Genomic DNA, 15,760 nt, shown 5'->3' on the forward strand with positions numbered 1-15,760 from the left:
CCTAACACTTTGGATCCTATTCTTGGACAGTTAGAAGACACAATGCATCAATGCAAAAAAAATGTATTACTAATTACTGTCCATGAGTAACCTCAACCTTGTGGGTCTATGTGTTTGGGCCAATAAAGTGCCAACTCAATTCTACCACTGACTAGTCTCTCATGCCCCTATGAACGGGGACACAGGGCAATAGTTTTTAATCTAAACCAGCCCTTTTTTACTGGAGTACACTAACCCCTAATTGGGGCTCTTTTCTTGACACATAGTAGCAGTTTACCAGATAAGAAGTCAAGAAGATCAAAAAGTAGATTGTTGTAAGGGTGTATTACGTCCTGTGCTGCCCCATTGTCATATCCATTCTGGATTCTGAGTAGTAAAATCATAGCTGAAAAATGCCACTATGTATGTGTATACATTTTCCGCCAAGACAGAACTGCCAAAGGGGGGGAGATGCAATCTACTGCAGAGACAGCCTGCAGAGTTCTGTCATGCTATCCAGGTCTGTGCCCAAACAGTTCGAGCTTCTACTTTTAAAAATCCACCTTTCCAGAAGAAAGTCTCTCACTGTTGCCGCTTGTTACAGACCACCCTCAGCCCCCAGCTGCGCCCTGGACACCATATGTGAATTAATTGCCCCCATTTATCTTCAGAGTTTGTACTGTTAGGTGACCTAAACTGGGATATGCTTAACACCCAGGCCATCCTACAATCTAAGATAGATGCCCTCAATCTCACCCAAATTATCATGGAACCTACCAGGTACAACCCCAAATCCGTAAACACGGGCACATCCTGACCAACCTGTCCTCTAAATACACCTCTGCCGTCTTCAACCAGGATCTCAGCGATCACTGCCTCATTGCCTGCGTCAATTGCCTGCGTCAACGACTGCGTCAACGACCACCCCTCATCACTGTCAAACGCTCCCTAAACACTTCAGCGAGCAGGCCTTTCTAATCGACCTGGCCCGGGTAATTTCAATAAGAATTTTTCTATGGCTGGCCTTGCTTTCCACCTGGCTACCCCTACCCCGGTCAACAGCTCTGCACCCCCCACAGCAACTTGCCTAAGCCTCCCCCATTTCTCCTTCACCCAATTCCAGATAGCTGATGTTCTGAAAGAGCTGCAAAATCTGGACCCCTACAAATCAGCTGGGCTAGACAATCTGGACCCTCTTTCTAAAATTATACGCTGCAATTGTTACACCCCCTATTACTAGCCTGTTCAACCTCTCTTTCGTATCGTCTGAAATCCCCGAAGATTGGAAAGCTGCCGCGGTCATCCCCCTCTTCAAAGGGGGAGACACTCTAGACCCAAACTGTTACAGACCCATATCTATCCTACCCTGCCTATCTAAAGTCTTCGAAGCCAAGTTAACAAACAGATCACCGACCATTTCGAATCCCACCATACCTTCTCCGCTATGCAATCTGGTTTCAGAGCTGGTCATGGGTGCACCTCAGCCACGCTCAAGGTCCTAAACGATATCATAATCGCCATCGACAAAAGACAATACTGTGCAGCCATATCCATCGACCTGACCAAGGCTTTCGACTCTGTCAATCACCGCATTCTTATCGGCAGACTCAACAGCCTTGGTTTCTCAAATGACTGCCTCGCCTGGTTCACCAACTAATTCTCAGACAGAGTTCAGTATGTCAAATGGGAGTGCCTGTTGTCCGGACCTCTGCCAGTCTCTATGGGGGGTGCCACAGGGTTCAATTCTCGGGCCGACTCTTTTCTCTGTATATGTCAATAATGTCGCTCTTGCGGCTGGTGATTCTCTGATCCACCTCTTCGCAGACGACACCATTCTGTATACTTCTGGCCCTTCTTTGGACACTGTGTTAACTCCAGACAAGCTTCAATGCCATACAACTCTCCTTCCGTGACCTCCAACTGCTTTTAAAAACTAAATGCATGCTCTCAACCGATTGTTGCCCGCACCCGCCCGCCCGACTAGCATCACTACTCTGGACAGTTCTGACTTAGAATTTGTGGACAACTACAAATACCTAGATGTCTGGTTAGACTGCAAACTCTCCTTCCAGACTCACATTAAGCATCTCCAATCCAAACTTAAATCTAGAATCGGCTTCCTATTTCGCAACAAAGCCTCCTTCACTCATGCTGCCAAACATACCCTCGTAAAACTGACTATCCTACCGATCCTTGACATCGGCGATGTCATTTACAAAATAGCCTCCAACACTCTACTCAGCAAATTGGATGCAGTCTATCACAGTGCCATTCGTTTTGTCACCAAAGCCCCATATACTACCCACCACTGCGACCTGTATGCTCTCGTTGGCTGACCCTCGCTTCATATTCATCGCCAAACCCACTGGCTCCAGGTCATCTATAAGTCCTTGCTAGGTAAAGCCCCGCCTTATCTCAGCTCACTGGTCACCATAGCAGCACCCACCCGTAGCACGCGCTCCATCAGGTCAATGACTGGAATGAATTGCAAAAATCACTGAAGCTGGAGACTCCTATCACCCTCACTATCTTTAAGCATCGGCTATCAGAGCAGGTTACAGATCATTGCACCTGTACGTAGCACATCTGTAAATAGCCCATCCATCTACCTCATCCCCATATTGTTATTTATTTTTTTGCTCCTTTGCACCACAGTATCTCTACTTGCACATTCATCTTCTGCACATCTCACTCCAGTGTTTATTTGTGAAATTGTAATTATTTCGCCACTACGGTCTATTTATTGCCTTACCTCCCTAATCTTACTTCATTTGCACACACTGTATATAGACTTTTGTAATGTGTTATTGACTGTACGTTTGTCTATTCCATGTTTAACTCTATGTTGTTGTTTGTGTCACACTGCTTTGCTTTATCTTGGCCAGGTTGCAGTTGTAAATGAGAACTTGTTCTCAACTGGCTTACCTGGTTGAATAGGGGTGAAATATATATATTTTTAAATACTGTATGTGGGAATGTCTTATGTCCGTCCTACATGTAGTGTTGGACATTGGAATATTCCTCAACTGCATATATCATAAATTGCTATTGCAAATAGAAGTATTATGTTCAACAACTGACATTTTCAGATATTATTTTGACACACACACTTTGCTGCTTACAATTCAGTCTCTATTGTCATAGATTTGGTGGGCACTGTCATCTGTGATCTTTATGATATGACTTTCTTTAAGCACGTACTGATGAAACTGTCACTTAATATTTTTTTCTTAAAGTCTACAAACGCTCTACATTTATTCACTCTGTGATAGGGTTGGATCCTATATGCTACTTTTATTATTGTCCTGTAAATGGTTCAGTGCCTATAATTTAGGCTGTGTGTAGAATGGGGCATAAAGGAAATTACCTCTACTAATAAATTACTACTAGATTATAGTGATAAGGAAACTAATCATAATACCATTATTTTTACATTAAAAAAGAGAATACTTCAAAATGAGAAGATCCTGCCATGGAAAAGACTGGGCAGACAAAGTGTAAAGGAGGGTAAATAACTCACACCATGCAGCAGGACACCTTCAGCTGTGGGGTCTTTATAATGCAGGTTTGATAGTTATATTTTCAATAATGAATGGTTAGCTGTTATGTGACAATTAGGTCAAAAACTCTATTTTATGTTTTGGTGTAGATGGCCAAGGAAGTTGCACAGAACTTCCACAACATCCCAAATTGATATAGAACCTTCACTAAAACACATGGAGCAACTGCGAAAAGAAATGGCTGAGGATATACTAAAAATGTCTGGTATGTAATGACATTTCTTTATTTTTATGTAGTTGTGTCGGATGGCCATATGTTCAGTTCATGCCTATGATTTCAGCGTTCAACAAAGCCAACAACTGCTTCATGGGTGCCACTGATAAAGAACCTGGATGTGGCCCAAAAACTGACTGGGTTAGTAACTTTATTTAACATGTTTATAATCTTTTGACAACAGTGACGGCATGTAAGACAATTTATGATATAACACAATGGATGGCGAATTCATCATTCGTCATACTGCATTGATATTTGATATTATTTATAACGTGTTACGCTTTGTTTTGTTTTAGATTGAATGTTTTGCATGCCAACAGTGGTTCCATGTGCTGTGCCTAGGAATGAAGACAAAAGAGTTCAACAGAGTAAAGAACACAAACTGGAAGTGCTGTCTGTGTTGTTGAAAATGTATGCTATACCCCATCCACACTGAAGAGGCTCTGAAATGCACATCAACCAGGCATAAAGAGAAAGTTAACACTGTGAAATGTTTTGTACTTATTTGAAGTTAAGTGTCTGTTGACATGTTGGAAAATATTAAATGTCTACAATTTCTGTTTAATTTGTCAATATTACATTTTTATTAATTGATTTACTGGCCACTATTACTGTGGTTACATGTTCAGTATATGTATAGACCAGCAAACCCACTGCAGCCTACCTCACTAGCTCACTCTCCATCCCTGCTTTGGAAAATTAATAACATGACTCTCGTACTTTGCCCTTTTCCTTTATGGTTGATATTTTACGACGAAAGGAGATATTATCTGTCTCTCTCCTATTGTGTACCACTGTTAAATACTGTGGAAAAAAAAAAAAAACAGGGAAAATAAGTACTTAGAACTACCAATTATTGTAGATAAATATTAAAGAAAAGGGTAAACACAACACTGGACTGAACCCCCTAATTGTCAAACTAATATTAATGTACAACAATATAGAAGATACATGACTAGAGGTTATGCAATATGGGTGTATATCCGCTGCACGCTTCTTAGGTGTGTAATTGACATGACCAAGGAGCTATTGAAATTCTACATTTTGAAAAATTGTTTTAAAATCATGTGAGATGAAAATTGACAAACTAAAGGGTGTGCAATGTTTAGGGGCACTGCGTGGACATTCTGAACCTTGTTTGAAGTCACCAGGTCACATGACCAAGAAGCTATTGAAACTCTACATTGTGAAAAATTATTTTAAAATCATGTGAGATGAAAATTGACAAACTAATGGGTGTGCAATGTTTAGGACCACTGGGTGGACATTCTGAACCTTGTTTGAAGTCACCAGGTCACATGACCAAGGAGCTATTGAAATTCTAAATTTGGAAAAATTCATGTAAAACCATGTGAGCTGAAAATTGACAAACTAAAGGGTGTGCAATATAGAAGGGTAGTCAGTGGACATACTGAACCTTGCTTGAAGTCACTAGGTCACATGACCAAGGAGCTATTGAAATTTTACATTTGGAAAAATTCATGTAAAAACGTGTTAGATGAAAATTTACAAACTAAAGGGTATGCAATATAGAAGGGTAGTCAGTGGACATTCTGAACATTAAAATCATGATTTTAAAATCATGTGAGATGAAAATGGACAAACTAAAGCGTGTGCAATGTTTTGGGCCACTGAGTGGATTCTGAACCTTGTTTGAAGTCACTAGGTCACATGACCAAGGAGCTATTGAAATTTTACATTTGGAAAAATGCATGTAAAACCATGTGAGATGAAAATGGACAAACTAAAGGGTGTGCAATGTGTGTCTATGCCATCGGGTTAGCTACAACCAATTTTGAAAGTGTTAGGAGTAATGGTTAAAGAGCTATTGAAATTTGAGAAATTTGATTTGTGACTATGTGGACGGTCCCTAACTGCTGTTGGTGGACGTAAGGAAAACTACAGGCGAATATCCAACCTGAAACTGTCTTTACCCTGGTCAGGAACCGTTGGTCAGCCTGCCAATAGTGATTTTGGATTTGTAAAAAATAAAAGTAGAGGCCAATAAATCATCTGAACCGATTATGCTAATCTGTTATGTTAACTATCCAAGCATTGTAGTACACCCATAAATTAAGAGGCAGACAATTAAATCCAGCTGGAATGCGCCCGCGGGCCAGCAATGTCAGTCAAGCTAGCCAGCTGAACACGAGTTGCCGGAGCTCGTTCAGAGGTAACTTAACTTTTAAAACTACGTTTTAATTGTTTTTATTCATTTATGAGCTGCAAATGCAATGCTCATTTATTTCTTAATTGCCATTTTGCGTCCTCTGGTGGTCAACGGAGGTCCGGTTGTCGGCCATGCTGGAAATGTGATCTCACGTTAGTGTCATTGTCAATAGAGTAAATCTACACCACGATATGAAATGTTGATTTGATGATAGTTCTCGATTATATCGACTGATTGCTATTGTATGGGGTGCTCTGACAAGTCTGGGTGTGGTGCTAGTTTCAGTACACTTAGGTGCAAGCGGGCGTTGTGCCAACCAAAGTAATATCTCGAAAACGCTGCTACTACAACCACAATATTTGCTACTAGGCTAATTGCTGTCAAACTAATGTACCATTTCAATTCTGGAAGTGAACTGATATTCCTATTTAAAAATCCATAAACAAAGAATTATGGCATTTAGGATTTCAGTTTAAATGTCCCCATCTCATACCTTCCCAGGTTTACTGCCTACATCTCCCATTCCACTGTCACCCATAAGCAGAGCAGTTACTTTATATTACTGTAATAGAAAAAGTTTGTTTACAGGACATTTCAGATCTGAAATAATGTCATCACATGACTCATTTACAAAAGAGGTTTAATGCGTTCAACTTTCCTCAAGTATGCTATATTACAGTGTATTCCAAATTAATTTATCTTACAGTAAATGTAGTACCCATCCATCGATAAATGTAGATACTGGTTCACACATACTGTATAAGGACATATTTAACCTGTGAAGGGTTAGTAAGCACAAAGTACATACAGCACAGATGGACACAAAAGATCACCTACTAACATCACTACAACGCCAATAACCTTGGAACCCAGAACCAATGTATGTCACAAGATTATATCGCCTATTACTCACTTCAAGTATAATATATCACCCATCTCAGTAGCCAGGGTACAACAAACTGTTTTCAAATATCAGAGTTAAAATGTTTGAACACAAAGGTAGAAAAATATGGCAAATATAAAATGTTTCAAATATTTACATTCTACTAAAACTGGGGTGAGGTTTTTCCTGTCCACGTGATGGGAAAAACTCTGTCCACATGAGCAGACCAGGAAAACTTCAGGTCCTATACATTCCTAGTCCGGTCAGGGAAAACCCCAGGCCCTAATTATAACGTCTTATAAAACCGTTTTTATCTTCAGCAGTGATCCGTCATGATGGGGTGAAGCTCATGACACAGGCATCTCTCATGGCAGACCTGGCAGTCCTCACCGCTTCAGTCTCTCTCTGCAGATCCTTCAGTCTCTTCTCCATTTCTGAACAAAGGAATAGAAACAGCATTAGGGTGAAATTAATTATCTGGGCACTGTGTCTGCCTACTGGTCAGTGCTGAGGTCATAATGCATGCGGGTGTTACCGATCAGAGCACGACGGGTCTCCTGCATTCCACATAACTGTGTTAGCCCACTGAGCTTAAGCTTTAGCTCGGGGAGCTAACGTAGGTCTTCTCATGTCAGGCAAGGTTACTCGTGCTTCCGAACCAGAATTCCTATATGAGGAACTAACTTATGGGGACTTTATTCCACACACCACAAAGAGAGTATTCTGCACTTTATGTGGATGTTTTAATACTTTACCTTGGTCTCTCTTTGCAAAGATCTCTGGCAGCATCCCAGAGGCCTCCAGCACTTTCAGGGTGAGGTTGAAATCTGTGGACACAGGATATTTTGTTAATATTTATAAATATTGTTAAAAAAAAAAAATTATATTACAAGCTCAGTTTCACAATGGACAACAGTACAGTTCTTCATAATTGCATGCTCCGGTTTAGTTAGCCAACACTACAGTTCCCATCCAATGTATTTAATAGTAGTCTATTGTATTATTCTGTCTTACCTTCTTCGCTGGCCTGCTGGGATGAAATCCTCTCAGTGATAGTGTTGAGGCGGGAGGAAAACTCAGAGAAGATTAACTGTATGCAGCCTGCCTGGTGGCACTTCCTGAAGAACTGTGCAGCTGGACTCATACTGGACCCAAAACCAGACGAGCCAGGAGGCCCAGGATCCCCAGGTGACCCAGAACCACAGCTGGAGTCTGGGGAAAGAATTGAGTTGACTCCTGATAAGTGCACATTGGATATGTAGACAGGTTTACCTATCCCAGTCCAAACACACCTCCTAATATGATGGTCCTTTATTCTCCTTCTGTTATAATAGACATGCACACAAACGTACTGTTTTGGTCAGGGAGAAGGGGGTCCAGTTGTTCCACTTTGATGATGGACAGATGGCTCTTGGAGCACTGCACAGAGAAAAGAAGGGGTTTTGAGTAGAAGAAAAGAGCAAAGGTACTGTAGCTAACTACATGAGTGAAAGAGGTAGGAGACAGCAAATAACAACCTGCTCATTCGATCACTAATTTGCGTTAAGTGCCAACTCACCTCCCCATTCTCATTCTCATTCTTAAATGTTGGTCCCTCCAGTCCATACTGAAACTCAAACTGCTCTGCAGTCCCGTCTACAGCATAAAAACAGGAATATTGTGAGTGACATAAGAACAGGGTTCGTCCTATGAGACCATCTGAAAGTTGACATTAGTGACTATACAGGACATCTTGGATTGAAACTGATACAACAAAAACAACCTTCTGTCATGGCTACCTCTGAAGTATTGGGATCTTGCCTGGGGGAAGTTAAAACACAGAAATACAATGTTAACAAACCATTAGAACACTGAAGAACAGTCTTGCAACGGCTTGGCCATTTTTTACTTTAAAAAGCTAACTTTTATATGAAAGAAATATGACCTATAGTCTGTCATAAGACACAGTTTGGTTCTGGGCTCTGAGATTGTCTAATACAGTGGGCTAGGGCTGGGCGATATGGCCAAAATCTCATATCCCGATATAGGTCATTTCATATCCCGATAACAATACATATCACGATATAGCACATTCTGTAAATTCAATTAATAGTTGATATAAAATGACCACATGTAAAGGCCTATTTCTTATTACATTTTGAATTATACTCAACAAATAAAAAGGTAGTTACTCATATTTATTATTTCTCTGTTTATTTAGAACCTTTGTGCAAATGTTCAATCAAGTATGTAATAAATTATTAATTAATAAAATCTAAAAATGGTTAAACTAAAGTTGCAAACAAAATAATAGGCCTAAAATGTGCAGTTATAGGCCTAATGTACAGCTGAAGTCGGAAGTTTACATACACCTTAGCCAAATTCATTTAAAACTCAGTTTTTCACAATTCCTGACATTTAATCCTAGTAAAACTTCCCTGTCTTAGGTCAGTTTCGATCACCACTTTATTTTAAGAATGTGAAATGTCAGAATAATAGTAGAGAGAATGATTTATTTCAGCTTTTATTTATTTCATCACATTCCCAGTGGGTCAGAAGTTTACATACACTCAATTAGTATTTGGTAGCATTGCCTTTAAATTGTTTAACTTGGGTCAAACGTTTTGGGTAGCCTTCCACAAGCTTCTCACAATAAGTTGGGTAAATTTTGGCCCATGCTGACAGAGCTGGTGTAACTGAGTCAGGTTTGTAGGCCTCCTTGCACGCACCCAAATTTTCTATAGGATTGAGGTCAGGGCTTTGCGATGGCCACTCCAATACCTTGACTTTGTTGTCCTTATGCCATTTTGCCACAACTTTGGAAGTATGCTTGGGGTCATTGTCCATTTGGAAGACCCATTTTAGACCAAGCTTCAACTTTCTGACTGATGTCTTGAGATGTTGCTTCAATATATCCACATAATTTTCCTCCTCATGATGCCATCTATTTTGTAAAGTGCACCAGTCCCTCCTGCAGCAAAGCACCCCCACAACATGATGCTGCCACCCCCGTGCTTCACAGTTGGGATGGTGTTCTTCGGCTTGCAAGCATCCCCCTTTTTCCTCCAAACATAACGATGGTCATTATGGACAAAAAGTTATATTTTTGTTTCATCAGACTAGAGGAATTTCTCAAAAAAAATACAATATTTGTCCCCATGTGCAGTTGCAAAACGGAGTCTGGCTTTTTTATGGCGGTTTTGGAGCAGTGGCTTCTTCCTTGCTGAGTGGCCTTTCAGGTTATGTCAAAATAGGACTCGTTTTACTGTGGATATAGATACTTTTGTACATGTTTCCTCCAGCATCTTCACAAGGTCCTTTACATTTACATTTAAGTCATTTAGCAGACGCTCTTATCCAGAGCGACTTACAAATTGGTGCATTCACCTTATGATATCCAGTGGAACAGCCACTTTACAATAGTGCATCTAAATCTTTTAAGGGGGGGGGGGGGGTTAGAAGGATTACTTTATCCTAGGTATTCCTTAAAGAGGTGGGGTTTCAGGTGTCTCCGGAAGGTGGTGATTGACTCCGCTGTCCTGGCGTCGTGAGGGAGTTTGTTCCACCATTGGGGTGCCAGAGCAGCGAACAGTTTTGACTGGGCTGAGCGGGAACTGTACTTCCTCAGAGGTAGGGAGGCGAGCAGGCCAGAGGTGGATGAACGCAGTGCCCTTGTTTGGGTGTAGGGCCTGATCAGAGCCTGAAGGTACGGAGGTGCCGTTCCCCTCACAGCTCCGTAAGCAAGCACCATGGTCTTGTAGCGGATGCGAGCTTCAACTGGAAGCCAGTGGAGAGAGCGGAGGAGCGGGGTGACGTGAGAGAACTTGGGAAGGTTGAACACCAGACGGGCTGCGGCGTTCTGGATGAGTTGTAGTGGTTTAATGGCACAGGCAGGGAGCCCAGCCAACAGCGAGTTGAGGTAATCCAGACGGGAGATGACAAGTGCCTGGATTAGGACCTGCGCCGCTTCCTGTGTGAGGCAGGGTCGTACTCTGCGGATGTTGTAGAGCATGAACCTACAGGAACGGGCCACCGCCTTGATGTTAGTTGAGAACGACAGGGTGTTGTCCAGGATCACGCCAAGGTTCTTAGCGCTCTGGGAGGAGGACACAATGGAGTTGTCAACCGTGATGGCGAGATCATGGAACGGGCAGTCCTTCCCGGGAGGAAGAGCAGCTCCGTCTTGCCGAGGTTCAGCTTGAGGTGGTGATCCGTCATCCACACTGATATGTCTGCCAGACATGCAGAGATGCGATTCGCCACCTGGTTATCAGAAGGGGGAAAGGAGAAGATTAATTGTGTGTCGTCTGCATAGCAATGATAGGAGAGACCATGTGAGGTTATGACAGAGCCAAGTGACTTGGTGTATAGCGAGAATAGGAGAGGGCCTAGAACAGAGCCCTGGGGGACACCAGTGGTGAGAGCACGTGGTGAGGAGACAGATTCTCGCCACGCCACCTGGTAGGAGCGACCTGTCAGGTAGGACGCAATCCAAGCGTGGGCCGCGCCGGAGATGCCCAACTCGGAGAGGGTGGAGAGGAGGATCTGATGGTTCACAGTATCAAAGGCAGCCGATAGGTCTAGAAGGATGAGAGCAGAGGAGAGAGAGTTAGCTTTAGCAGTGCGGAGCGCCTCCGTGACACAGAGAAGAGCAGTCTCCTTTGTTGTTCTGGGATTGATTTGCACTTTTCGCACCAAAGTACGTTCATCTCTAGGAGACAGAACGCGTCTCCTTCCTGAGCGGTATGACGGCTGCATGATCTCATGGTGTTTATAAATGCGTGCTATTGTTTGTACAGATGAACGTGGTACCGTCAGGCATTTGGAAATTGCTCCCAAGGATGAACCAGACTTGTGGAGGTCTACAATTTTTTTTCTGAGGTCTTGACTGATTTCTTTAGATTTTCCCATGATGTCAAGCAAAGAGGCACTGAGTTTGAAGGTAGGCTTTGAAATACATCCACAGGTACAGCTCCAATTCACTCAAATTATGTTAATTAGCCTATCAGAAGCTTCTAAAGCCATGACATAATTTTCTGGAATTTTCCAAGCTGTTTGAAGGCACAGTCAACTTAGTGTATGTAAACTTCTGACCCACTGGAATTGTGATACAGTGAATTATAAGTGAAAGAATCTGTCTGTAAATAATTGTTGGAAAAATTACATGTGTCATGCACAAAGCAGATGTCCTAACCGACTTGCCAAAACTATAGCTTGTTAACAAGAAATTTGTGGAGTGGTTGAAAAACGAGTATTAATGACACCAACCTAAGTGTATGTAAACTTCCGACTTCAACAGTAATATAAATAAATAAATACAATTTGGGGGGGGGGGCTTGCCTGTTTTGCATGTTATTTTGGCATTAATACGTGTCACATATCAATTTGCATTTGGTACCTTGGGTCGAGTGTTAGCACCAACTCACGAAACCCCCGTTTCTCGACCGTGTAAATTGGGGCCATGTCTTTGCAGACGTAAGTTGTAACGGCAGCTGTTATCTCCTTCCATCTTTGTGATTCTTTGCCATATGGTGTGCCGCAGGCAAAAGCCTCTTGCAACGTCTGAGTCGGAGGTTTGTTTTGAGCACTCGACTGTACTTTTTTGGGTCTCATCCGTAGACTCTCTCCGTACTGTTTCACATGATTCTTGCCTAGGTGGTAAAAGAGGTTAGTGGTGTTTGAGCCTGCTGTCGGGACCGGCCTGCGGCATATTTTGCAGAGGACGGTTTTCTGGTCCGTGTCAGACTTTTCTCCTGCATGTTTGTTTGTGTTGCAAATTTCCTTCCACACAGCCCAAAGCATCACCCAATTGACAAAAAAATATTGCCGTAAAGAGTGTGATTTGCGACAACGAAATAAACGATAGAGCATAATATAAAACGATAGATGTTTTTCTATCGTCACACAAGATATATCGTCATATTGCCCAGCCCTACAGTGGGCCTATATAAAAGTGTTACCAATGTTATCTTCCAATATACATGATACCCACTTTGACATCCCAGTCTTGGGGAGATGCTCATCCTCCTCCTCATCTCCCTCTTCTTCGTATGTGCTCTTAGACATGGTCTTCTCTGCCTTTATTGCAGCTTCTCTTTTTAACTTTAATGTCTGAAGAAAAACAATTCATACCACAAAACCATTAAAAAAATACATGATATGTCACATTTCAATAAGATTTTCAATTTCCATTAACCTTGTGAATTTATGCAGGACATAATATTTCCTCCACCAGATGTATACCAAAACAAGTGGTGGAGCTGCCATTTTGTTTTTTTAAATTTAATCTTTACATTTGATATGTTGTCCCTGTAGTAGTCCATTTGTTGGGTAGTTTTATAGACTGTCATTAACAGTATTAATATTCGATGGACAAAATAACATGTAGTGGATAATAATAACAGCTCTCTACTTTACCCTGGTGGTCGTTTCTGATTTACCATCTAGAGCTGGCACTATGATGTCTGGGTGCTTGTATTTGATGTGGTTTAACATGCTGTCAGTGCTGCCGTTGTTGTATTTGAGTACAGCTTTGCATAGCAGACATGTACATGTATTTCTGGTGAAATACTTCCAAACCGTGCTACTTTTAGCGCGTCTCTTCCTATTTATGCTCTATGCTCTCTCTACAGTCAAAGCCTTTTCCTTCAGATCTATGCTGGACTAGCCAAATGAGCAAACTACAAGTTTGATAATACTGCTAATAAAAACGTTTTATTTCATCGCACGGTTTCATCAAAGGCGTGTTGGCCTGTTACGTTTCGCAACGAAAACCATTTATTTCAAAAGGAAAACACTTTGAAAGGAAAAACTATTTAAGGTAGGTCACTTCACGTTTCCTTACGTTTGCTTCCTGGAGTTAACGCTGAACGGGTTTCGTTGCGAAACGTTTTGCAATGGTCTGCGACTAATGAATGCACCCCAGAACATCAAACGATAAAGCAACACAACCGGCGCTTATTAGACTGGCTTCTATTGAAGCCAAGTGTCTATTTCCTTAATGTACACATTTTGAAAAATATATATTTTTAAAGACTACCACACTGTTGTGACCAGTATAAACATGAATCCGTCTCAGATCAGGGGTGTAATCATTAGTCCAGCAGTTGCTAAACAGAACCTTTGTTGGAACTAAAACGAGTTTCTATTGGACAAATTCCGGCAGGTCCCGCCCAGTTTCGTTCCGTTTGCTTCTGTTTAAGCAACGATTTGCAGCAGAATTGGCGTAATGAATACGCCCCAGACTTGCACAGACTAGCCTCCAGCTACTCGCTAACCTTTTTCCTACCCCCACCTTGCAGTCTCGCCCTCTTCTGATCCACCTCAGACAAACGTTGAAGTTCGACTTTTTGACTTCGCCATTCTCTCACTCGTTTTGGATCAATTCCAAAATGCCTGGCAGTTGCCTCGCCCGAATTTTGCTCTGTGAATTTAATCACTGCTAGCTTGAATTTGATGTCGTATTTTCTTCTTGGTGGCGCCATGGCAAGCAACATGACAGATTTTTTTTTTTAAGTATATCACATCACATGACATGGTAACCTCGTAAACAATTCATTTAGATGGGGCGTTTATTTGCTGAAATGTGTGCCGATGCCTGGCTATTAAAAAGGGACAGGCGGCTATTTGAGACCAGGCATTTAAATCAAAATGTACATAACTGCTAACCAAAACAGCATTTTCCGGTTAGCATAATAAACGGAAATCCACGAATCCGTTTAGCTAAATTCAATCGGTTGATTCGTCATGAATATATGTAGCCTAACTCGGTTCTTTATTGATTGTCACTCAAATGTAGCAACGTCATGAAGTTTGTATTTTGTTCTCACTCGTTTTAATACCTGTCTCTGACGCTTCAACATCTATAGCTCCATTGCTTTTGTCTGTGGAGGCTCGAATTATTTCTTTAAATAGAGCCGTTTCGGAGGTCAAGTTTACCTGATGCCGAGACTAAATGCCTTTTCATACCACTGGTGCAACGTCCTTTACATCTGATATTCCGGTCGCAGTGTTTACATTTAGCCTGAGAAGCTTCTATTCTGCCGAAGCTGTGCTACACAGCTGAACCAACGCTGCGTGAAGTTGGTGTTGACATTTTGTGAATGAATGGAACCAATGGACAACCAAACCAGAGAATCTTACAACTGACCAGACCAGCAGAGTAGCCTGGTTCCTCGCCAAAAGAGCTGTCAGCGATCCTCTGCTCTGACAAAATATAGACAATTTACTGTATTAACTGCATTTGGGGTTAAAACAAATGTGAGGCACACGTTGAAATGGCAACCTCGTGAAAAATGCATATGGGACAAGCTGAGCTAGCCGAGAAACTTGCCGAGGGGGGACCCGTCCAGATATCACACTTTTACACGAATTTGCTTTGGTAGTCGGCTAAGAGTTAAATAAAACACTTACAGGAGTCTTACCTCTAACGGCAGCCATCAACTCTCGCTGTGTTTTGATATGTCTTAACGACAGATGATGGATCCTTTCTAAATGGTTTAACATGGATGTTGTGCTCCCACTCGTCCGCTTCAGAACAGCCGCACACAGCTTACATGTCACACTTTCGGACGAAATTTCATTGAAATATTTCCAGGTGTGACTTTTTTTACGGTCTCTGCTTCTACTTTCCATATCTCACAACTACAGCCTCTCACTCTGTAATTAGCTAATGGAATGATATTTTGCGCTACTTCGCCTGAACGTACTGTATCTCGCTAGCAGTCTGGGATCTAGACTATTTACCTGCGCATGCGCGATGATTAAAGACGAAAGTCTTTACCACTCCACATAGCAGACAGTTTACAAATGCACAATGTGACTATAAAATAAACCATTTCACTTCACAATTGCCCACATATTTTAATTCTCACATGCACATAAACACTATGTCTGCCACACGCCAGAGTACATTTTTGCATAATTCTCCACAAACGGATCTATCAGGACCCGACTGCAAACCGCCATTAGGA

At 41.8% G+C, this 15,760-nt stretch overlaps 1 protein-coding gene across 4 annotated transcripts; it reads right to left on the bottom strand.

Annotated features, from left to right (window-relative positions):
- Positions 1-6,551: 6,551 nt before the first annotated feature.
- Positions 6,552-15,506, bottom strand: LOC120063793. Of its 4 annotated transcripts, none has more exons than XM_039014089.1 (8): positions 15,212-15,506; positions 12,781-12,899; positions 8,572-8,609; positions 8,368-8,444; positions 8,162-8,228; positions 7,824-8,021; positions 7,565-7,636; positions 6,552-7,243 (listed from the first exon to the last, which is right to left on the bottom strand). In XM_039014089.1, the coding sequence occupies exons 2-8, from the start codon at positions 12,852-12,854 to the stop codon at positions 7,140-7,142; spliced, it is 630 nt and encodes a 209-aa protein (XP_038870017.1). In that variant the 5' UTR covers positions 12,855-12,899; positions 15,212-15,506; the 3' UTR covers positions 6,552-7,139. The 4 variants fall into 4 exon arrangements, with proteins under 4 accessions (XP_038870017.1, XP_038870019.1, XP_038870020.1 ...); XM_039014091.1 differs by lacking the exon at positions 15,212-15,506 and adding an exon at positions 14,083-14,367; XM_039014092.1 differs by lacking the exon at positions 8,572-8,609.
- Between the last annotated feature and the right edge of the window lie 254 nt (positions 15,507-15,760).

The sequence above is a fragment of the Salvelinus namaycush genome, chromosome 19, assembly GCF_016432855.1.
Source record: "Salvelinus namaycush isolate Seneca chromosome 19, SaNama_1.0, whole genome shotgun sequence".
Taxonomy (NCBI): Eukaryota; Metazoa; Chordata; class Actinopteri; order Salmoniformes; family Salmonidae; genus Salvelinus; species Salvelinus namaycush.